This window comes from Sceloporus undulatus, chromosome 10 (genome assembly GCF_019175285.1).
Source record: "Sceloporus undulatus isolate JIND9_A2432 ecotype Alabama chromosome 10, SceUnd_v1.1, whole genome shotgun sequence".
Taxonomy (NCBI): domain Eukaryota; kingdom Metazoa; phylum Chordata; class Lepidosauria; order Squamata; family Phrynosomatidae; genus Sceloporus; species Sceloporus undulatus.
In genome coordinates this window covers 5,525,241-5,549,919 of record NC_056531.1, presented here as the reverse complement: position 1 = coordinate 5,549,919, position 24,679 = coordinate 5,525,241, and the positions used below count along the sequence as shown (strand labels likewise).

Sequence of the window (24,679 nt, the reverse complement as noted above, 5' to 3'; positions counted from 1 at the left end):
TCAGGAATAAACTCTTCTAGAATATGGCCACAGAGCCCGAAAAACCCACAAAAAACTATGGACGCCGGCCATGAAAGCCTTTGACTTCACAATAATTATATTATTATTATTTTTACCCCTCCCCTCTGCGCAACGCAACCGGGGCGGCTTACAACATTAAAACACACAATCCATATTCCACAAACCCTCTCATCCCCCCAATAAAATACAATTAAACAATTTACTATATAAATCATAGCTTAAAATAATAACACTGGCAAGCAATAACTACAACAAGGAATCAGGGATAGATAGGTTAGGTTTACTTCTGCTAGTCAGACAAAAGACCCACCAGAAGTATACTGCTGTATACATTGAGATATCAACAGAAGTTTGAAAAGGGCTAAGCTGGATGAAACCAAAAGCCCATCCATCAGTTAAACATCCACCTTCTCACAGTGACCAGTTAATTTCTGGAATCTGACCATGTCTGGAAAGAGCCTCCTCCATAAAGACCCTTTCAATGGCTTTGCTGAGTGATTGTTCAGTCTGAATCAAAGCCTTTTCATACATTACACCTTTATCACAGATAAGAGGAGAGCCTAAAGTAGTGAGACTATGAAGCCCGCTCACCTGCTTCTTGGAGTCTGCATTATTCTTTGACACATCACAGTTGTGGTTGAATGTTTTCCTCCATTGCCGATCTCCTGCGTCAGGTCCCACTGTCGTGGGTCACTTGCCTTTGCACTCAGGATATTTACACCTTTCTTCACTTTTGCCCTGTTGAGAAAGAATATATATACATATATTAAATATCTCTAAATGGCATACTTATATCCACTACTACCACCCACAAAGAATACAAGAAGAGTCTTGGCCCATTGGACAAAAGGACAGAGAATGAAGACCACCTCTTTTAGGAAGGTCAGAAGTGGCATTCACCACTGTGTGACAGAGAAAGGGGACTGATCGATGGAAACACAAGGAGATGACAATTCTTAATGACATTACCAACAGCGCTGTACTATACCCTGCAATATTACAGTAAAATATGCATTTTATATGCAATGTACTTGAATATGCATGCAACTTCCTTAATATATACATTTTGCGCTAGAAACTGCATTGCAAAATGTAGCAAAGTGCACAGTCTGAAGAATAACCATGTTCTAGTTTGTCGATTCATCTGGGAAGTGAGAAGTAGGCTGGTAGGATCAAAGATTATTCCATTCTTAGTTCCACCACAGTTCTTAGGAGAAAGTAAGAATCCTGACATACATTCTCACTGGCAGTGCCATACCAAAAATCATTATTCTACTTCAGGACTAGGTACAGCCTGTGGATCAGCTTCAAAACAGAACAGGATATCTTGAAGCACCAAGAAACATTTCCAAGCCAATTGTTTCCAACCCAATTCAAAGCAGATAGCTTCAGAATGGGATGCAACACAATCATATAGGTGTACCAATTGCAGTCTAAGAGATCTGTTGACCAGAAATACACTAGCTTCAGCTACTGAAACACTATCAAGGTTTTGTTCTTGACAAACATAAAACAAAGAAAGATCTAAACAGCACAAAACCAGGGCCCCATACAGACAGGCCAAAATAAAGCTGCTTCAAATCACTTTGGAGATACAGTGGTACCCCGGGTTACGAATTTAATTCGTTCCGCGGCGCCGTTCGTAACCCGAAAGATTTCGCAACCCGAAAAAGCCATAGCCGCTAGCGCTGGAAAGCCGCGATTTCGTGCGAAAAAGCGCCGAAAAGCACCAAAAATTTTTTCGTAACCCGAAAAAACCTTCGTATCCCGGAACAGTTTTTTCCTATCTAATTTTTTCGTATCCCGGAAATTTCGTAACGCGGTCATTTCGTATCCCGGGGTACCACTGTATGCTGTTTAAATGATGCATGCATCCTAAGAGTCCAGAAGTTGTGCCAAAGCTGCATTCCAGTTCTTAGGACTGGATCGTGGCTTTGGTGAGGCTTCCGGACTCTTAGGACGCATGCATCATTTAAACAGCATACCTCCAAAGTGACCCGAAGCAGCTTTATTTTTGCCCATCTGTATGGGGCCCAGGATACCTACCAGAACATCTTCCCTTATACATGACCAGAGAACCAGCATAGTATAGTGGTTTGAGTATTGGACAACTGGAGACCAGGGTTAGAATCCCCACTCCATCATGGAAACCCAGTGGATAACCATAGGCAAGGCACACTCAGCCTCAGAGGGAGGCAAAGGCAAACCCTCTCTGGACAAATCTTGCCAAGAAAACCAGGTCATAAGTTTGCCTTAGGGTCGCCATAACTTGGAAACAATGTGAGGTCACACTACGACAACATGCATGCCCAGTTGACCACTAAAACCCTCAGCACAGGCTTATTGGTTGTCCCACAACTAATGAAATACCCCTGAGTAAAACTGTACATTTTTCAGGGTTGGGCTCCTATCCTCTGGAATAGTCTTTTCATATGGCAAGAGACAGAGATTGTATTCAGTTTTAAATGCCTACTGAAAAATGTATTTGTTCATGTAAGCTTTTCCCAGTTGATGATAATTGCATTTTTCTGTCATTGCTGTAGTTTTAAATATTGTCATGTACAGGAACACTTCAGTTCAGAAATTCAGGCTTTTAGTAGTAAAAAAAACACCTTCATTCGAAAGCTATAGATATCAACCATAGACATGTGTTGTCAGGACTAAAGAGCTAGTGTTAGCATGCATAATTAAAACATACATAAATCCACATTTTCAGCAGGCTGCATTCTCATCCAACACGAAACCAAACACTTTCCTTTTCCTATGGATCACAGCCTCAACTCCCTTCCCACCTGATCATTAACCACAAAGGAATGTGGGCAACAGTTTTAGCTATTAACACACTACTACATGTTCCAAAGGAAAATCAGCATGTGCTTTATAGACTATAGCAAAGCTTTTGACTGCAAACATCATAAAAGGCTATGAAACGCCCTTAAAGACATGGGTGTGCCAACACATCTGATAGTTCTGATAAGGAATCTGTACTCAGGACAAGAGGCTACTGTCAGAACAGAACACAGAGAAACAGAATGGTTCCCAATTGGCAAAGGGGTCAGACAAGGCTGCATCGTATCATCCTACCTATTCAACTTATATGCAGAACATATTGGAAGAAAAGCAGGCCTGGACACAAAAGAAGGAGGAATGAAAATAGGAAGAAGGAATATCAACAATTTACGATATGCAGATGACACCATAATACTGGCAGAAAACCTCACAGGCCTCAAACAACTACTAAGGAAGATCAAGGAAGAAAGTGCAAAGGCAGGACAACTGTTGAGCATAAAGAAAACAAAAATAATGACCACAGAGAATCTACATAAATTCAACGTAGACAATGAATAAATAGGGGGAAAAATCATACCTGGGATCAAACATTGATAGGAATGGGGATTGTAACCAGAAAATCAGAAGAAGATTAAGAATGAAAGAGCTAGAAAATATCCTCTAATGCAAAGATATACAACTGAGCACAATTAGAATCATACAAGCCATTGTATACCCTGTTACCATGGATGGATGTGAGAGCTGGGCAGTTAGGAAAGAAGATAGGAAGAAAATCAATTAATTTGAGATGTGGTGCTGGAGAATCCCGTGCACAGCCCAAAAGACAAACAAATGGGTCCTAGAGCAGATCAAGACATAAATCTCCGTGGAAGTCAAGATGACAAAACTGAGGCTGTTGCATTTCAGACACATCATGAGAAGGCACAACCCATTTGAAAAAAAACAATAATGCTAGAGAAGATGGAGGGAAGTAGAAAGAGAGGAAGGCCGCATGCTAGATGGATGGACTCTATTAAGGAGGCCTCAGGCATGACTTTGCAGGAATTAAGCAGAACTCTGGGGGACAGGGACTCTTGGAGATCTCAATCCAGGCTCGCCCTGGATTGAGATCGACTTGAGGGTGGTTAACAACAAACAAGCACCATCATTTAGCAGCAGTAAGCTACAATAAAGTGTGAGCAAGCAAAGCTAAGACAAGCAAATCCAACTCTCTTAGCCATGTCAGGCAAGCTGGCGGGCTCAGCTCCTGACATTTATGTACTACTTCAAAACACATTTTATATTATTTTTGAGATGTATCTTAAAGTAAATCCTTAGAGATTTTGACCCCAAGTCCTACAGTTAGTCCCAACCAGAGCATATCCATTGAATCACAGAAATTCATGTTGGCTCATGTTGATGTATCGGCGCATGCAACGGTTGTGCAGCCGAAGACTTTCACGGCCGGCATCCATAGGTTTTTGTGAGTTTTTGGGCTATAAGGCCATGTTCTAGAGGAGGGGGAAACCTTTTCTAAAACATGGCCTCATAGCCCAAAAAACCACCAAAATAATCATGCAACAATTGCTTCAAGGAGGTCTATCCCAGTTGGGGCTGACCAACAGGATTCCAGCCTTCTTTTTAATATAGTGGTATATAAAGACTATAAACAGAACAACAAAAGCCCATTTGGAGGGCTCCAGGTTAAAAGAGACTAGTTTAGAGTGATATTCATTGTTGTCCTACTCTTCTTGAATTACTTAGAGGTGCTGGAGAATTTTGTGGGAGAAGGAATGCGGGAAAGAGAGAAACTCAGAAGAAATTGACTGCCGAAAAGGCCAGTTACCAAATAACTCCTCTTAAACCTTTCTCTTCCATCGAGATATCTCCATATTTTGCTCATTGGCTTCCCGTACATTGCCTGGGAGAGGTTTGTTGTCACTTGCAATTGGATTCATGACAGCCGGAGTTTGATTGGGGGTTACAATTTCCTCAGGAGTTGGAGATTGCTCTTTCCACCATGAAATGCAGTAGAGACACGAGCCGGGTTTCTCGTTTATTAGGAATGACATTTTCTTTGGACAAGGTTAGTGACACAATCCGGGACAGGAGGATGGACGGATGGATGGAAGGATAGATAAATAAATAAATAAATAAATAAATAAATAAATAAAGAGAAATAGGGGGGTGATGAGCGAGGAAAACCGTTCCAGTCGTGGTGAAGCCATTTTGTTAATTAACTGGCATATCGAACATTAGGACAAAATCTCCCCTCTCTTTACATATATACAAAACGCATTAGGCAATGTCCATTTAAAGGCAGGACGAGTCTAGGAGTAAGTAGGTTAACTGTAGTGAGAGAAATCAATGCCGCGATGGCACTTAGTGCTGGAATTAGCTGTTGGAATGCTCCAAAGAGTAGGCTTCAAAAATAAATACGGAGAAGCATAATCTGCTACACACACCACTGTGCAGCCGCTCTTTCTCTTTCTCTCACTCCCGTTCTCTCTCAGCTTTATATAACAAGGTCAACAGATGAGGTAGAATTAGGTCAGGAAATGAAAGCATTTCCCATATTTGATATTTTAAATTAAGTCGTCCCCTTCCTTATGCGTCAGAGGTTACACTACAACAGAGATGTACATCTTCGCTTATTTAATTCATTCATGCAAGAAGAAGGGGAAAAAAATCAAAGTTCTTTCCCCTCCCCTGCTCTTCAGTATTATGAGAGTTCCTGCACATTTTTCAGCGATGTCTAACATGCTGGAAGTTGTTGGGTGAAAAAAATAAATAAATGGTGTGTTGTATTTTTGGTGCCTTTCTCACAAAACACAGCTTTCTACGCAAGATGTTGTCTTTGAGCAAAAACACAAAGGTGTTTTATTTTTATTTTTTTGGCATGCAAATAATTCTTTGGAAAAAAAAAAGACCCTGAAATGCAAACAGTCTGATGGTGGTTGACCATTTTCTTGATAAGGGTTGGGAAAAATGCAAGTATTTGTTACATCTCTACATTTATAATCCTTCCTCCGAATTTGTGGGTGATCCGTTCCGGATTCCCCCCCCCCCACCTGTGAACTTGTGTATATTCAAGCCTCATAGCTTTGCATGGCAGTGTGCTCCTGTGTACGGCCATGTGCACGTGTCACGGGTGCGTGCACCATTAACTTTAATGGAGGTTGCCCCTCCGTGAATAATCAAAACCACAGATCTCATGTCCGTGAAAATGGAGGGGCAACTTTATTTATTTATTTAACTTTGGGACTTATGATGACCCTGAAACAAACCTATCATGGGGTTTTCTTGGCAAGATTTGTTCAGAAAGGGGTTGCCTTTGCTTTCCTCTGGGGCTGAGAGAGTGTGACCTGCACCCAGTGGGTTTCCAAAACCGAGCAGGGATTCATACCCTGGTCTTGAGCTTTCATAGTTCAGCACTCAAACCACTAAATCATGTTTGCTCTCTTAAGAAATGATCCTTGCATGCAAGTGCTCTCAGGCAGCCAGAAGAGACCAATGATAGAAACTATTCTCTGAGGATGCCAGCCACAGGTGCTGGCAAAATGTCAAGAATAAACTCTTCTGGATCATGGCCACATAGTCTGAAAAAGCAACAAAAAACTATAGTGATGCAGTTTATTTACTACAGTTTGTATCCGAGATGTGGCTTCCACCTGGTTTCTCACTGCATCACAGTTCAGTTTATTCAGCGGGGTTCCCATATCCATATGTGCAGCATTTTAGAAGGATGGAGAAGAGAGTGGAGAAGAGAGGTTGAGGGACCAACACAATAAAATTATGGTGGCCTTAACCGATTCACGGCTGTGGGCATAGATCTGTCCTCCCTCTCGTTCTCTTCTGAGCAAGAGTGACTGGTTTGTCCTTCAGTGAGACTGAGCAGGATCTGAAAGGATGCCTCTGCTATCATAGTCAGAGATGCTACCTAAAGTGTACATAGCAAGGGGTTGTCAGTTCTACTCCTACAAGCTCCCACCAGTGGAAACTTTGGGGTTAGGTGGCTACTGGTAGCCTTTTGTTAGACAAACAACTTGGGAATTACTGCCTTGTACATTCAAAGCACATGCTTGAGGGCTGATCTGCAAATCCCTACCAAGAAAAAAAATCTCACAGGCTGCATCAGCACTGCAGAAATAATCCGGTTTGACACCACTTTAACTGCCATGGCTCAAGGCTGTGGAATCCATTTTAACTGCCATGGCTGAAGCCTATGGGATTCTGGGAATGGTAGTTTGTTGTGGCACCTCTGGCCATCCCGTGAATATCACTAGATTCTGTTTATTAATATGCCAGAGCATCAAGATGCGCAAATCCTAGCCAAATGGCAAGGAGTGTGCATGTGCGTTCTGTAGATGTTTGAAATGCTCGAGAAGACCATAATTATGTTCATCTGAATCCCAGATGCAAGGATGCTGTGGCTGCATCCGCAATGCAGAAATGATCCAGTGTGACAGCACTTCAGCTGCAATGACACAAGGCTATGGAATTCTGGAGATGGTTGTTCTTGCAATCCTCCTGTGAATATTTCTCCAATGATTTAATCTTACGCAGCAAATTTCAACGCCTTATCATAAAACTTCTCATGCTCCCTGACAACATTTTTGAAGGGACAATCACAGTTTCCGATAGGGATCTCCAAACCGTTTTTAGCAACCTAACAAGGCATTTTTCTCAAAAACGGGACAAAACTGACATTTATATTAAAATGACGGGGTGGTCTTGAAAATATGGGGGGGGGGGGGATGGTACTGTCCAAATTTAAAACACTATGTATGCTAAACCTATTTCTGTGTGTCTTCCAGTCCTTTCCATCAATCCGATCGGATTTCCCACCAATACTACTTTCTTTTAGCCTTTTGATACCTAAAAGCATCCTTATCCAATAGTTACAGTGCAAGACCTTTGAAGACAGTGGTATGACTATGGAATATTTCAAGCCACACTGAACCAGAGCAGAAGGTGGACTACAAATATAACTGATAAAGAGACAGAATGATTTAGACGGTTCACTTGGATCATAACATTATATACTAGAAAGCACACTCTCTCTCTGTTGAACAATTTTACACATCAACTTATTAAACACTGCCCCCTTTGGGCTCCTCTCTGTCAGTGCCTCGGTTTCGTTGAATTCACCCCCCCTCCAACCCCCCCCCCCCACCCTACACAACGCACAGAGAGATGCACATTGAGACTTCTCTCAATAAAAGCACTAGCTCTATGGTGTGAGTTGCAAGGTCTAGTGCCAGCTTCAAGAGACCAAGCCACTTCTTGCATCTGAAAGTTCATATGGAGAAAGATGAATTCTCCTGGAGTTGGGCCAACTTTCATTTTACTTAATTTTTTGTCCATTTTAGTGGAGCTGAGCCAATACTCATCATTATCGTGCAAACCTGGGGGAGCAGGGGGATCACATCCCTATTAGAAATATCATTTTCAATACTATTTTGCAAAAAAAAAAGAACAGAAGGAGGAGGAGGAGAAGCTCACTTCTGTATTGGCGCTTGCTCTGATTTGCCTTCACTGACCATGCAGCCTAGTTGGATTGACTGAGTATTCTTCAAGCATCTTGCACACCAAATAACCTTCATGTACTATGTCACTGACCTGTCTGTGATCCTTGCCGTATAAAAATGGGTAGGAAAATGGTGTAGGTATAGCAGAATCTATTTTATACCAGGTTAGATCATTTGGCTCAGTATTGTTGGTAAGGTTTAAATTAAAAGAGTTGAAAACTGAGAGCAATAAATGGGTGGCAAGAATGATTTGGCAATGCAGCCAGGATTCTTTCTTAGCCCTGTGTGAGGATCTCTGGGAGATCCATCTCCCATCTGCTTGACCCAGCATACTCAACGGTCAAGAATGCTGGGAGTGGCAATCCATAAACACTAGAAGGGCAACAGTTGCTCATCCCAACCTATAAAGTCAGACAGCAAATAAAGACAATCAGACAGCAAAATCCAATGGTCAGACACTCCTGGCTATTTTGCTCACTGTGCCGCCCAGACAGTGACCCCAATACACTGTGGCACCACAGTACAAGCTGTCCCTGTATTTCCAAACAGTTATAAGCTGCTACAGTTATGAGTACTGTAGTAAGGTTCCTACTGCCCTTCAGCTATGTGCAGCCACCCAGCAACAGGTAGCTTACCCTGTCTACAGTATCCAGTCAGTTGAAATACAGCTGTAGTCAGGCATGTCAGAATCATAGAATCATAGAAGAGAATCCTAGAATTGAAAGAGACCACAAGGGCCATCCAGTCCAACCCTATTCTGCCATGCAGGAAATCCCAATCAAAGCATCCCTGACAGATGGCCATCCAGCCTCTGTTTGAAGACCTCCAAAGAAGGAGACTCCACTACACTCCGAGGGAGTATGTTCCACTGTCGAACATCCCTTACTGTCAGGAATTTCCTCCTAATGTTGAGGTGGAATCTCTTTTCCTGGAGCTTGCATCCATTGCTCCGGGTCCTGTTCTCTGGAGTAGCAGAAAACAAGCTTGCTCCCTCGTCAATATGACATCCCTTCAACTATTTAAACAGGGCTGTCATATCACCTCTTAGCCTCTCTTCTCCAGGCTAAACATACCTAGAAGGCAGATGGTGTTCTAACACAAGGGGGAAAGTACCATCTGCCAGCTATTGCTGTACCCTAGCCAACATAGTCAGTAATGAGTGAGGAATGATGGGATTTGCACTACAACAACATCTAGAGGACCACAAGCTGATCATACTTGTTCTATGAGAATGGACAACTTAATCCGAAGCAGGGCATGGCCACTCACAATGTAACAATCCTTAAGTGACAGTAAGAGGGATTTAAAGGATGCTACAATGGGCATAGAGTTCTATTTGTGCTGTCCTTGAAAACCTTAAAATTACATCCTATGTTCTATCCATTGAAGATCCTTGGATACTTTTCAAGGGCAGTGTTCTATCCTGGGCACAGCGTTGCCCGAGACTTGGAAAAAGACATAGAGGGCATGCTTATCCAATTTATAGATGACAACAAATGGCCATGACAAATTGGAAGCATGGCACTTGGCTTGACAGTAGTACCCATCAAAAAGACCTGAGGCCACAAGCGAGTGAACAGTATGATACAGTGACCAAAAAATGCCAATGAAATTCTACATTGCATCATCAGGAGTGTAGTGTCCCAACAGAGGAGAGAAGTAGTATAACTCTATTCCGCTTTGAACAGACTTCGCCTGGCATTCTGTGTTCTTGACACCACTGTTCAAGAAAGATATTAACAAGCTGGAACGTGTCCAGAGAAGAGTGACCAAGATGGTCAAACTCTGGCAATCAAGCCCTGTGAGGAACTGCTTAAGGAACTGGGTATGTTTAGCTTGGAGAAGAGAAGGTTAAGAGGTGATATGATAGTCTTGTTTAAATATCTGAAGGGATGTCATGTATAAGAAACAGCAAGCTTATTTTCTGCTCTCCCAGAGACTAAACTGATAACCAGTGGATTCAAATTATAAGGAAAGAGATATCATCTAAGCATTAGGAAGAACCTCTTTACTGTAAGAGCTGTTTGATCATGGAATAAATTGTCTCAGCTGGTGGCGGATTTAGAGGTATTTAAACAGAGATTTGATATCCATCTCCCTGGTGTTTTTTAGTTGTGCATTCCTGCATGGCAGGGACCAGACGGCCACTGGAGTCTCTTCCATTTCTGTGCTTCTATTATTCTATATGAAGCATTCACAATTACAAACACCCTGGGTCTGCTTTTGCTCTTTGGTCTGAACAATAAACTTTCTCTTTCCTGCGCAAACATATTCAAGAAACATTGTCCAACATGATATTGACGTTGTCCTTGGTAACAGCAACATGTAGCAGCATTTGTTTACTTACATACGTAGCGTTGTGGATTCTATTATCTCAGTCACTTTGTGACGCTCACTTCACTGGGTTGCTGATATACCTGGTCCAAGATGTATTGTTCTACCTTGGCTTACACTGCCATCAACCAAAGGTTAAACTGTATTATAAGCATACCAATCCTGATAGAAAATTATTCCAGAGGCTAAAGCACAGATTACTGTTCCAGGAAGGACTGAGTTGAAAGTACTCGCTGTTATTTATGAAATATTTATGCGGAGTTGAAAATGTTCCATTTCCTTTAACTTTTTTTAGTTTAGGTGGGGTTTTTTTTGGCTTATCAGGGAAGCATTGTCCTCACTCTGAACTGACTTAATTTTATTTCAGTTAATACATTGGCCCGAAACAGATGGGTGGGAAGCGCCATCCTGGCGCCAATTCTAGGGTCTGCACGCTCCCGAACCCTAGTGCATGGCAGCGGTGCCATCATGGTGGCTTCCCGTCCATATGGGGGCCACCATGATGACGTATGCACGGTGTAGCATCCACACATCGCATCACCGTGGTTGCATCATCGGCGTGCCACAATGTGCTAATGGTGCACTGATGGCGGTGGCCATGTGCCATAAAAAGAATCCACTTTTAGCAGGTTCTTTTTACTGTGGAGGGAGGCTGCACGGTTTGGCTGCTGCAGCCTCCCTCCAGAGGAAAAACAGGTAACTATACCCAGCCCTTTCGGGGCAGACTGTCGAGCCCCATTAACACTCATATCCAAATCTGTTTGGCTACATAAGGTCATGATGTCATTATGTTCTCAGGCCATATGCACATGCACAATCCCCTATGTATCCCTATAATCAGGGACACTTGCCTGTCCTCTTTCGCTGTGGGCTTGCTTTGTCCTAACTGACACCTTCACCAAGCCATCAGTGTAGGATTTATGACAAAAACTTGTTCACTGTATGATCTCGGACTGACTGGCATCGCTCTATTCCTGAAGACGGTTGGTAGCACTGATCAGAAGGAAACAACGCTGAATTAGCAGCCAAAGGTGAAAATAATGGGGTTCACATGACAATTTCCATTTTATTCCTCTCGGGTTTGGCATTCTCTTTATGTCTTGATTCTCTTTCTCTTCCCTCTATTTCTGCTTCACTCCAGCAAATCTATGCTTCTTTCTCTCTCTACTAAGTGTTTGCTTTGGGGTCCCAACTGTGTTTCTCGCTTTATTAAACATACACTCCTAAGCCCAATGCATGTTTAGTCTAGATGAGTGCTTCTCTTGTACTCACAGCATCCAAGTGAGTTTGAGTCTAGGGAAAACATTTGTGTTTTCTAACAGAAACCAAAGTAGAATGGAAAGAGAAAAAGCATCAACTCTTGCTCCACGCTGCTTTAAAATGTGGATTTGTAGTTGAAATGCACACATATGCGCACCATCCTTCTGTTTTTTTAAATCGACTAAAAATTTTGAACAAGAATGACCTAAACCCAAACAGCATGAATTCTTTTCTAAAAGAGAAGATATTTACACCAAGAGACTAGATTATATTATTTTATAAGCCTTTTGGGGATGTGGGGTTGTGGATAGGTGGATGAAGTTTGGTGGTGTTGGTGTTGTGTACACACACATATACTTAGAATTATCTCCTTTAAGACCTTACATTCTTACATCATTTCTACATGGGGTGGGAATGAGTAAATCTATATGTCCATGTAAAAACAAATGGCAGCCTAAATTCTACTGCTTAGCCCCAATAAGCAATAGCAATAGCAATAGCATTTACTTTTCTATACTGCTTCATAGGGGATTATCAAACAGAGACACTTACGTGGGCAAAACATTCCAGAACCATTTCAGAAGCACAAAGGTTGGATCATCCTTCGTGCTTCTAAAACGTAATTGAGGCTTTCCACCTTCCTTCCGCCGATGAAGCGTTCATGGAGAAGCCATTTTTGAATAATGGGATATCCTGTTATTTAAAAAATGGCTTCTCCTGGCTTCTCTGCAAACACTTTGTCGATGGAAGGAAAGCGGGAAGTCTCAATTACATTTTAGTAGCACAATGGACGATCCCACCTTTGCGCTTCTGAAACAGTTCTGCAATGTTTCGCCTATGTTTCACCTACGGAAGTACCTCCGTGTGACAATCCCCATAGTGAACTCAGCACTCTCTAAGCAGTTTACAATCTTAAAGCCAACTGCCCCCAACAAGCTGGGTCCTCATTTTAATGACTTACAAAAGGATGGAAGGCTGAGTCAAGCTGGAGCCATGTGGGATCGAACTCACAACCTTGTGGCTGCAGTACTGGCATTTAACCACTGTGTCACCAGGGCTCCCTAGAACAGATCTATTTAATCCACTGTTAAATGGGGGAATCAACATTGATGTCAATCCCACTAATTCAGTGAATTTACTCTGGCTAGCATTAACAATAGTATACAGACCAGGTTTCTTTGAAATCCAGAACTATATCAAGAATGAAACCAAAGCCAGTCCTTGGCAGACATAAGCAATTAGTAGGTCTCCAGTGTCCTGTTGTCCAAAGATATTTGTTTAGTTAAATGGAAGAGAAAGAGAGAGAGATTTCGTGACTCCCCACTTTCATGCAGCAGAAACATCTTCAGGTCTCTGATCTCATTTCTCTATCAGCTGTCTCTTATTATCAGATCTTTTGTCTCCTCTTTGGAATTTGTACTGTTACTGAAATACTCTTATGACAGTGTGGAGATTATAGGTGAATTGAAGAAAGCAACCCATTTTCTAAAATAGGATCTAGAATCCAAGGATTTATATAAACCATTCTAAAAGGATCAGTCCTCATAGATGTTATCCAAATTTTGATGAAGCCAGTTTTCTTTTTGTGTTACAATGGGAAGCACACTCCAGTGTTACACTCAAAACCTCTCCAAACACACACATACAAACACATTGTAGACCGTGTCCAAGATCACCGGTATTTCTGATTGAATTTTTGGTTACCCATGCCTTCCTACAGTGGATCTACACAGTGGTGTAGATTCGAGGTGAGGTATAACAGAAATGTACAGTCACTCCTCACCACTACCACCACCAAGATGTGTCAAAAAATGTAGACAGCTATGTAGAGCCACAAACCGGTTCTAGCAATTAGCTTCTCCAGCAGGAACAGGTCTTTCTTGAAGTCAATGGATGCTACTTGCTCAAGATCAAGACACTCCCAAATCCTTTTCATTACAAGTGGTCAAACCTTCTGAGGAAATGTACTTCCCCTTCATCTACAGCAGCTAAATTCAGATTAAAACTGAATGGGCAGTTCAAAGGGTTCAATTCCTTGGAATTTACTCCCATTCACCAAAAATCTGTGACATGCAAATAGGACTTTAAAATTGTGGAGACCAGTAGCATATTTGTCCTGTAGTGTAATGCCTCTTTGTATCTGCTAATCAGTAGATACACCAATAGTTATACCAATAGTTCCCAATCTCTGGTTCCTAGATATTGGACTACAGCTGTCATACCTCAGATCCGTGATGGTGAACTTATGGCATGTGTGCCAGAGATGGCATATGACACTATTTCCCCTGGAACTCGGCAGCAGGAGGAAGAGGCATGCGCTTGTTCCTCCTCCTTTCTGACTCTACCTGGCCTCCAGCTGCCTCTCTGGAGGTAGCTGAAGGCTGGGAATGGCACTGGGAGAGGAGGAGGAAGAGACACGTGTCTCTTCTTCCTCCTTTCCAACCCTTTCCAGCCTCCAGTTGCCTCTTTGGAGGCAGCTGAAGGCCAGGAATGGCGCAGGGAGAGGAGTAGGAAGAGGTGAATGCCTGTTCCTCTTCTTCCTCTCGTGTTTCTAGAGAGGCAGCTGAAGGTCTGGGAGGGCGGAGGAAGAAGCCCTGCCCCGGAAGCCCCATCCCCAGAAGGTAGAAGTCCTGCCCCCAGATGGTGGAAGTCCCACCCCTGGCACCAGGTAACACCTGGCGTCAGAAGACCTTTTAGTTTGGGCACTCGGCCCCTACAAGGTCACTTGCTCCAGACCATTGGCCCCGATGACTTAGGAGCTATCACAGTTGTAGTCCAAGAACTTCAATGCTCCCCCATGACTGGGGAGCACCATATTATAGTTCCTTCTGCAACCGAGAAAGAGAAAGCTTTTTTAAAAAATGGTTAACATTTTACATTGAGTCATTTTCTTTGTCTTCTGCAGAGCATCATTTTTCAGATCAGCGTCTTAACCCTCACCCCAAAGTAATTTTTGATTCTTCCACTATCGCATAAGCTTCCTCATGACAGGGATTATTTCGTTTCAACATGACAGTGTACAAATGCAATCATATGTGGCAGAATCTCGGCGCAAACAAGCACCTGGCTTCAGGTTCTGCAGGCTGCTGCCATAGCAAGAGAATTCAGCCTCACAAAGGGAGGGGGAACCATACTCTGGAACAGCCTACACAGCATATGAGATACAGCTGAATACATTCCAGTGCACAGAACTACGCTTCATGCTCTAGGGGAGACTAGAGCATGATGCACAAGGACTGTGGTGGAACCAAAGCCCTACATTTGGCTATCACAAGAAATTATGCAAATTAAAAGCGTCTATGCAAGATGACACTATCTATTTTTAGCAGGGAATGTAAGTTTTCTTGGCCTGGATTTTTATTTTTGTAAGGCACAAGGTACGCATCCAATATTTCCTCTGTGTGTGTTTTAAAATTTAACATTTTAAAAGATGCATAGATGTTATTTATCACATTCCGTGCTGGCCAATTGGCCGTAATAAAGTTATTATTATTATTATTTATCACATTCCTATGCCTCCAGGGATCTCAAGGCAACATAAAGGGTTCCTTGCCAACACCCTCATTGAACCCTCACTTTAACCTTGTGATGTACGGTTGAGAAAGAGAGGGACTGGCCCAATGTGTGGATCTGAAGCTAAGCCGATCCAGTCCTGCTCCAACATGCTGGCCTCTACACTACACTAAATTATAATACTGGCAAGGACTTAAAAACAACTACACTACCACTGTCATTCATGCCCTGCTCCTAGGCTGTGTCCTCATTGCAGAAATAATTTGGTACGACACCACTTTAATAGCAATAGCAATACCAAGTACATTTCTATACCGCTTCTCAGTGAACTAGCACTCCCTAAGCAGTTTACAATGTGTAAGCCAATTGCCCCCAAAAAGCTGGGTACTAATTTTACTGACTAACGAAAGGATGGAAGGCTGAGTGAACCTTAGAGCCCTCCTCTAGGATTGAATTTACAACGTTGTGGCCACAGCACCAGCATTTAACCATTGTGCCAACAGGGCTCCTTTAATCGCCATGGCACAATGCTATGGAATTCTGTAAATTGTCGTTTGTTGTGGCACCAGAGCTTTGGCTGCTTACTGGGTCTAACCCATCAGGCAGTGGGCCACTTGAGACCGAGGAGGCAAAGGAAGAGGGAGAGACAGACCCTGCTCCTACCTTCCTCCTATCATTGCCTCCAATGGAATTCTGAGGCTTAAGTAGGGAGAACGTGCCCACTGCAGTGATGGTGACAACCTCCTGGTCTATGAATATCTGAAGTCAGGCTGCTATGTCCGGGAGAAATTCCCTACCAACCATATTCACCCCTTCCCGTGCATCATCCTGTCAGCTTGCCTCCCCAAACCTTGACTGAATTTGGGTTGGGCTGTCCTTTTAGAGGTGGTGCTTGTGCATTTAATATCCTCTGTCCCCAACTCCATCAGGCTGTTCTGGACCAATGACTTTCCAATGCTCCTTAGGAAGACGATCAGGGCCTTGGGTCTCTCCCTTCCTTCAGACCTGCCCCCTTCATAGGACCCAGAACTTCCTCAGAGGAGTATGAAGGGTTTTTCCCCCTAACAGCAGCTTGAAGGGATGTCACACTGAGAAGGGAGCTAGCTTGTTTTCTGCTGCTGCAGAGACTAGGACCCAGAGCAATGGATGCAAACTACAAAAAAAGAGATTCCACCTCAACATTAGGAGGAACTTCCTGACAGTAAGGGCTGTTTGACAGTAGAACACACTCCCTCGGAGCGCAGTGGAGTCTCCTTCCTTAGAGGACTTTAAACAGAGGCTGGATGGCCATCTGTTGGGGATGCTTTGACTGAGAGTTCCTGCATGGCAAGAGGTTGGATTAGATGGCCCTTGCGGTCTCTTCCAACTCCATGATTCTATGATTTCCTGCGAAGTTCCTTTGCCTGCCAATTTCATGCAGATTGTTAGGGTTGAGTGGAGCAAGCCAACTTCCAATAGGTCTAATCCCAGTGCTCTCAGGAAGCTTTATAGCCTGCCCAAGAGTGTGATGGCCAAGCTTCGAATCCCTTTGGTTGATCCTTCCATTTCTGGCCTGGTCTCTTCTGCCTTGTTTTGCAGAGATGAGGAGGAGATCCTAAGGGTGTCTGAGGACAGGAGGGTGGAGGCAGTCCTTAAACATGCCCACAAGGCCATTTCTGTAGCCATTAGGTTGGCTTCTTCAGTCTCTATCATAGCCAGGACTTCTCTTCACTGGATTAGAGAATTAATCAAAAAGGTTCCGCCATGTGAAACCAAACTCAGAAAAGGTCCCAACAAGCTGCTGAAAGTGGTTGTCTTCTCAGCAGATGGGACTCTGGTTACAGCCCAGTTAAGCACCAGGGTTCAGGCAGCATCACTGGCCATTAGGTGCCAGCTTTGGCTCAAGAGTTGAAATGCGGACTCTAAACAGAACTTGCTGTCTCTGCCCTTCCTGGGAACCAAGCTCTTTGGGGAATCATTGGAACCTGTTCTGATAGAGATCAAGGACAAGAAAAAGGCACTTGTTCCTGGTAAGGAAGAGGGAGGACAAGAGACACATCAGGGAGACACATCACGGACATCTGATATCTTTCTGTGCTGTCAGATCCAATTTCACCTATATTTTCAGTTATCGTATATACTCAACTATAAGTCAACCTCATGTATAATTCGAGGGCAAGTTTGGGGGCCATAATTATGGATTTTGCTATGACCCGTAGATAAATCGAGGATAAAACTTAAGGGCATATAGCAAAGGATCTAAAGGATGAAGCAAAGTAAAACAATGTCAAAGAACTTACAAAATTCTAGCAGATATAATTATGTGCTTAGTCTTAATATAGAGGGTAAGTGCTTCCAGGACAGATTATACTCTTGCTTTTCACCAGGGGATGGTTCTTTCTTTTAAATAAGAGGTAAGATACAGTACTTACACTGACCCATGGATAAGTCGACTCAGGTTTTTTGGGTCACTTTTCTGGCCTAAATTTTTAGACTTATACACGAGTATATACAGTATATTATTTTCTGTACATAAAATGCTATTTCCTGTGCAAAAAATATATATGTGATTTTCTGTTCAAAACAATCATGTGCAAATTTTGCACAGGATAATGTCCAAATCGTGAATAGGCTTTGAAAACTGTGTGATTTACTGATAGCCCAGGATTCTTCTCAGCAAGGTTTCTTAACACTTATTAAAAAAATTCCAACTATTTTAGAATGTTTTCAAATAATCTCTCCATTCCTGGAATTTATAGATACCAGAGCATGTGCCTAATTCATCAAGCATTAAATTGTTCCGCTAATTGGTTACTATTTTCAACCATGATTTGTCATTTTGATAATTTAACAACAATGACATTATTTTGGCCTTAACATGCATCGGTTCTCATTATTTTAATTGGTTACTGGCCATTTTTATTCATCTTAAATGATTTTTCAAACCCAACCACTCAACAGATCAATAAATTGATTTCACTGATTCTTTTCCCCCCGTAACATTTTAATGCGTGCACACCAAGTTACTTCAACAATTTGACATTAAAGAGCGTGGCATCTTCATAAATAGGTTTTCCACAGAGGAGAGAAGATTGGTGGGTAGGTTTGTCTTCTTGATTTCTCATTCTTTTTATGGGAGCTTTAAAAATTTATATCATAAAGATGGCGAAAAGCTCAACAGAAGTGCCCATTCACAAGGCGGAGAGCTAGAGGGGAGCAAGGCAAGGACTTGCCAATGGATACTGAGAGGCCATGCTGCCTGTAAGGCAGTCAAAAGGTTTGATAACCCCTACTCCACTGCTCCATTCCTTTGAAGGGTCTTTGATCAAACATACCAGGAGTTATGAGGCCGCACAGCAGCTAGGGATATCTAGAAATGACAAGTACAAAAGGGGAGGACATGAATAATATAGAGGAGAGGCCATTATTCCCCGTGCCGCAGGAAAACGTTTCTGCTCCTTACAAAAGAGGGAATTTATCTTTCTTTGATCTGTGGCGACAAAGCCGGAATACTAATTCGATCAAATGAAATACAGAGAGGGGGAATAAGGAAAACACCTGATACAGTTCAGCATCACATCCATCGTCCAGTGAAGGGATCACATTGTCCTGTGGACAGTGCTTGTTGGCTCGGCTCAAAGGGTTTTTGAAAAAGGAAGTTTGGCTGCCTTGATTCCGGCGAATGGACCGACTACCTGGCAACTCAATGGAAGGCAGGGGCTTGACAAAAGGATATTAATGCTGGAAATCTCTCTCCCCTGCCTGTGGAAAGTGACATTCTTGAGCTGGTGAGAAGGGCATAGAAACAGTTTCTGACATTTGAACTTGGAGAACTTGGGGACATTGCCCAGCAACCAGAGGGATGCAAGGGACTTAAGGGCCTCATTCCCACTTGATTCGATTCCTGAACCAATTCCTGAAATCGGTTCAGCTAACACAGTGGTTCTCACTATGTTTGCGCTGGTTTCAAGAATCGGTGCAGAAAGTGACAGCTGTATCTTCCCCATCATGGGCAGATTTGAATCTGATTCGATTCCGCCTGGTTCCCACTTGGGCTGAATCGATTTATTTCCAAATAAATCGACTCAGCCCAAAAAGCACCCTGTTTTACCGACATCTTTTTGACGTGGATAAAATGGGTAAAAACCATGACCCTTCTTTCCGAATCATTTCAGGGATTCAAATTAAGGAGGAACCATGGTGGTTTAAACCAGATCATTTGAAATCATGATCCAGTTTAAACCACAGTGGGAACAACCCCAAGGAATAACTGAAGCATCCTCCATGCAAAATGCTGGTTATGCATACTTCTGACATGCAGGTATCCAGGCAAAATGGCCCAAGTCATGATGTGTCTTGCGCATGCACAGGTTCCCCCAGGGAACAGTTGCATGTTTTTGTTCCACTGTGCCCTGCTCTAGAGACTGCATGAACTGGCAAAAATGCCAGAAATGAAAACCCAGAAGTGGATGGAAGTTCACTTCTGGTTCTGAAAAAATGTGTATTTTTCTAATGTTAAATAGCACGGGTTGGTGAGGGCCTACAACCTATCGAAATGGTGATCTGTTGCTTCTGGAGCCTTCTAGGAGAAAGCCTGGGCTTCCAAAACAGCCTGGGGATGATATTGTTTCTTTATATTTAATGATCCTAAGCTCTAGCCTCCTCCTTGGATTATATGTAACCCATATGATCCAACCTGGGGCATGCATGGCCAAATAGAATGAGAGTGTGGTCAAAATGGTTGAAGTTATTAATCAGAAAGAATAGACAAGCTAGGAGAAGCCACAGCCGTTTGCTTTTGCCTGAGCCTACTGAGAATGGCAAGACTCGCCCCTCTCCTCTCCTCCGTGTTGAGTGCAAACTACTTTTGTACTTTGAATTTAGTCTGCAGCAACTGAAATAAGCTGAAGGCAAAAGGGAGAGTGGGAGAAGGAGAGAATATCTGGGACATTTTAAAAGTATTTGGAAAAGCAAGCCAACAGAGATTCATCCGTACCGTCTCTGCCAACTTAGTGCAGTTGGAGGGTATGGAACTCCTGAACCACACCTGCCACAAACAGACAACAACCAACCCATACTGCATGCAAGGGTGCCACATTTTCCATGCACTTGAGCCAAACAGACATTCAAAGCAACTTTGCCTAATAAAAAGATACTTTATTTTTGGTTATCAGCTGCCAAACTTCTTTTAAGAGCCCCTGAAGATGTGTGAAAGCACATACTGTAGTCACATCAGCCAGTCATAAATTCTCTCCCGATTGTTTTTACTGCCACTCTAAACTCAGGAAGGGGAACATATAACGGTAAGTTCATAAGGGTCTAGCTCTATCTAGCTTGAAATCACCTGGGGACAGAAATGGGAACCAAGCACATTTATGGGACAAAGTACAGGCCTTTTTGCCTCTTGATTCTACTCTCAGAGAGAGAGGCAAAGTGAGAGCTCTTGAATGCAGGGCAAAAGGCAATTTGGCATCACGACTTGGTCTTCACCAGCCTCTCCAGCTGCTTCATTTATGAGTCTTGGTATATTACTCAACCACAATGGGGTTTGTGCTGCTAACAAACATCACGGCCTGTTGGAACACTATGCTAGTGTGAAAATGTTTGCACAAGCCGTTGTAGTTTCTTGGAGATTGTGTAAATATGAACTTATTGATTTCCCCGTCTTGTCTTCAAAACTGGAATTCAACGTAGCCTTCAAACACCTAAAACAAACACCTGTTAAAATACTTATAGCTAAACACATGCAGGCATTATTGGTAAAATGCAATTAAACTAGCTATAGAATGTAAAACAGTTTAGCACTTATTGATTAAAAAGATCAAAAATATTGAACTACAGTACAGTATCAAAAGATCTTTGCTAATAATCTGTTCCCTAAAACCTGTTGGACTTTTTAAAATAAAACATTTTTTTAAACAAAGATGTTAAGAATTCAGGCAGGCTCATATATGATAGCCTAGTCTGCTAGATAGCATGGACCAAAGCTTTATAGAGCTTTATACATTTATAATCAGCATCTTCCATTGTGCCTGAAAAATGGACCAGTAACCAGTGGAGCTGTTGTAACAAAGGAGCTGGATCCTCCATGTAACAAGTTCTGGTCAGCAGTCTGTGCTGCAGCTTGTAAGCCTCTGAATATCCCCTAATATATTTATTAATCCATCTCTGAAGATGCCAGCCACAGCTGCTGGCAAAACGTCAGGAATAAACTCTTCTAGAACACAGTCTCATAGCCCGAAAATCCCACAAAAAACCCCACACAATCCAGCTATAGTTTGATGTAACATTAGACACCAGCGGCTCCAGGGGCATACATAGCACTGGAATAGGTATGTGAATGACATGTAGACCCAGCCATGTGAAGAAGCATGGAGATGGAGGAGCTTGCTGGAAAAGTGCCACCACACCTCCCCATACTCTGTATTTCTGATGGAAACCAAGAGTCAGAACATGAATTCTGCCAGAGCAAACAAGACCAGAATCCCCCTTCCATCTCTTGTGTGCTTCTAAACAATTCTTCCTGCCCAAGCATTTCCTGGGGACTCTAGATCTTGTCTAGGTGTTGTAAAGTCCATCAAGCGTCATCGATTAAAACCAACTCCTCTCATTTCCTGAATATCAAAACAAACTCTCCACTTTGGAAACATAGGACCTTATCAGACACAGGGCGAAATGCCATCCAAATGTGGCAGAAACATTGCGGAAGTGCCGGGGATGTGGTCATCCATAGTGCTTCTAAAGTGTAATTGAGGCTTCCCGCTATGTTCCTGTCATGGAATCACTTGTGGGGAAACCAGGAGATGCCATTTTCCGAACAATGGGATATCCCCTTATTCAGAAAATGGTTTCCCCATGAACGATTCCATAATGGGGACATAGCGGGAAGCCTCAGTTACACTTTAGAAGCACCATGGATGATCACATCCCTGGCGCTTCCACAACGTTTCTGCCATGTCTGGATGACATTTCACTCATGTCTGATAAGGTCCATAGTGGTGTGCCCTGTTCTGACAGAAGAAATGGAGATGGCCAGGCTCTTGGGGGGAGCTGCTTGGCTAGCGAAGCTACAGCAGCAATGGTAGCAGCAGCAGCAACACTGAAGGAAATGGGCCAATGGGGCCGATGCGGTGTTGGCCCATGTGCACAATGATGAGTCACACTGTATTTGGTCCAGTGCATGCGGTGGTAGATCTGGGGCTAGTCGAGGTTTGACCCTGGATTAAACAGTTGACATAGATGCCCCTAATAGCTGGTGCACAAAGGGTGAATTCAAAGCTGTGTGCAGCTGGGATTCAACACACGTCGACTAGACATGCACTGGTGTACCTTTACATACACAAGCCAATTTTCTCAGTGAGAAATGGTGGCATGACACACTGAAACATCTGGTTGGGAAATGATTAACTGTCACAAGGTATTTCACGTTCCAGGCCTGTTGTTGTTGTTGTTGTTGTTGTTGTTGCAATATTCATTTTCACCCCCAAAGTACAAAATTGATAAATGAACAAAAACTGTTGTACCCTCATCCAGCAAGGAGAAAACCTTTGAAACTTCTGAAACGCTTCAGTCTTGCATGCAAAATCCAAGTAGGTGATGATTTACATTGCTAACATTAGAAGGGTAGGGAAGGGAAGGGAAGGGAAGGGAAGGGAAGGGAAGGGATACTAATGTAGCCTTATGTTGGATTTGCTTGTCTATGTCACTAATGGGACACTCACCAAATCAATTAATCAGTTAGACTGCCGTAAGTGTTGACTTAACAAATCCCAATGATTATTCATTCCCCAGTTGAAAACAGTTGAGCAACCCCTCTGGGAAGAATAATAGACTGGAAAGAGGTCTGCGCAATTTCTCCCAATGATTCAATGGGTCTACTCTAATTGAGATGAAAGACTGGGTGTAGTCCAAGCTCTCCCCTTGTTCTCTTGAATGTCTTGATTTAATCTCACTGAGTACAACTGCTCATCTCACCTTTTATAAATACATTCTCCCCTCCTCCCTGCTGCATTTTCCCCATACCAGGATAATGGCCATTCCATTATGCTATCTCTGCACACGCTGTCAAAAATGCGAAGTGTAAAATCGGATTCATTACCTACATCCTCGGAAGGGAGGGGGGCCTTAAGCCGATGAGATCCCATTAAGAGTTCAAGTCTCATTTCTTGTCGGCTCCTTGTTCTAATTAGTTGATTATATCTGTGCCTATGCCAGCTACAGAATGAGGTCTTTGTATCTCCAGTTACTGTCATGTTAGGAGAAGGAATGTTATCCCAAGAGAATTTGCTTTTGAACTCGGGGCTTTTATTCTTAAGAGGATGTGGACCTTTTAATTCGGATGCCCCCAGGCTATTGTAGAAAGCCAAGATTTGGTGCTATCTCTTAACCATTCAATGGGGAGCATTTAGCTATTGGCCTGAACTGAGCTGCAGTGGGCAGTTACAGAGAGCTTGAACAAGTTACTTTTTTGAAGGGAAGGGGACCTTAAGCCTCTTTGCTCCTTTGTAGACAGACTTGCTCTAAGATTGCATGTGCATCCTATCCGCTGACCAGCGTGAGCACCACCATGGCTCCCTGATAGGGTTAGCAAGTAGCCACAGCGCCTGTGCTTTTAATGTTTGTACAGAAGAGGGCATTTCAGCAATTCTTGCTTATTCTCAGTCCCACACCACAGGTATGGTTGATGAGGATGCAAGATGTGGAAAAGCTAGAGAGGAAAATCTGTAGCCCAGTCGTAGAGTGCACGCCTTTCACACAAAAGGCCCCAAGTTCAATCTTGGACTCTTCCAGGTAGGGTTGGGATATATTCCTGGTTGAAAACCACGGAGAACCAGGTGTTCTCCACACAGTGCGGACCAAAAGTGAGGAATTTCTGGCCCACTAGATGATGCTGGACTCACCCATTCAACATCAGTAATGGTAAGAGCTGTATTTCAACAACATCCAAAGGAAGGCAACTAAAATGGTGAAGGGTCTAGAAACCAAGCCCTATGAGGAACGCCTTAGGGAGCTGGGTATGTTTAGCCTGGGGAAAAGAAGGTTAAGAGGTGATATGATAGCCCTGTTTAAATATTTGAAGGGATGTCATATTGAGGAGGGAGCAAGCTTGTTTTCTGCTGCTCCAGAGAACAGGACCAGGAAGAATGGATCCAAGCTGCAGGAAAAGAGATTCCACCTCAACATTAGGAGGAAATTCCTGACAGTAAGGGCTGTTCGACAGTGGAACACACTTCCTCAGAGTGTAGTGGAGTCTCCCTCCTTGGAGGTCTTCA

General features: G+C 43.0%; 1 protein-coding gene across 1 annotated transcript in view; it reads right to left on the bottom strand.

The window, feature by feature from the left end:
- Nucleotides 1–24,679, bottom strand: part of TMEM132C (transmembrane protein 132C) — a 276,017-nt gene that overhangs the window by 104,091 nt on the left and 147,247 nt on the right. The window contains exon 3 of the mRNA XM_042441367.1: nt 613–759. Within this exon, the coding sequence (XP_042297301.1) occupies nt 613–759 (147 nt within the window). The remainder of the gene's footprint in view (nt 1–612; nt 760–24,679) is intronic.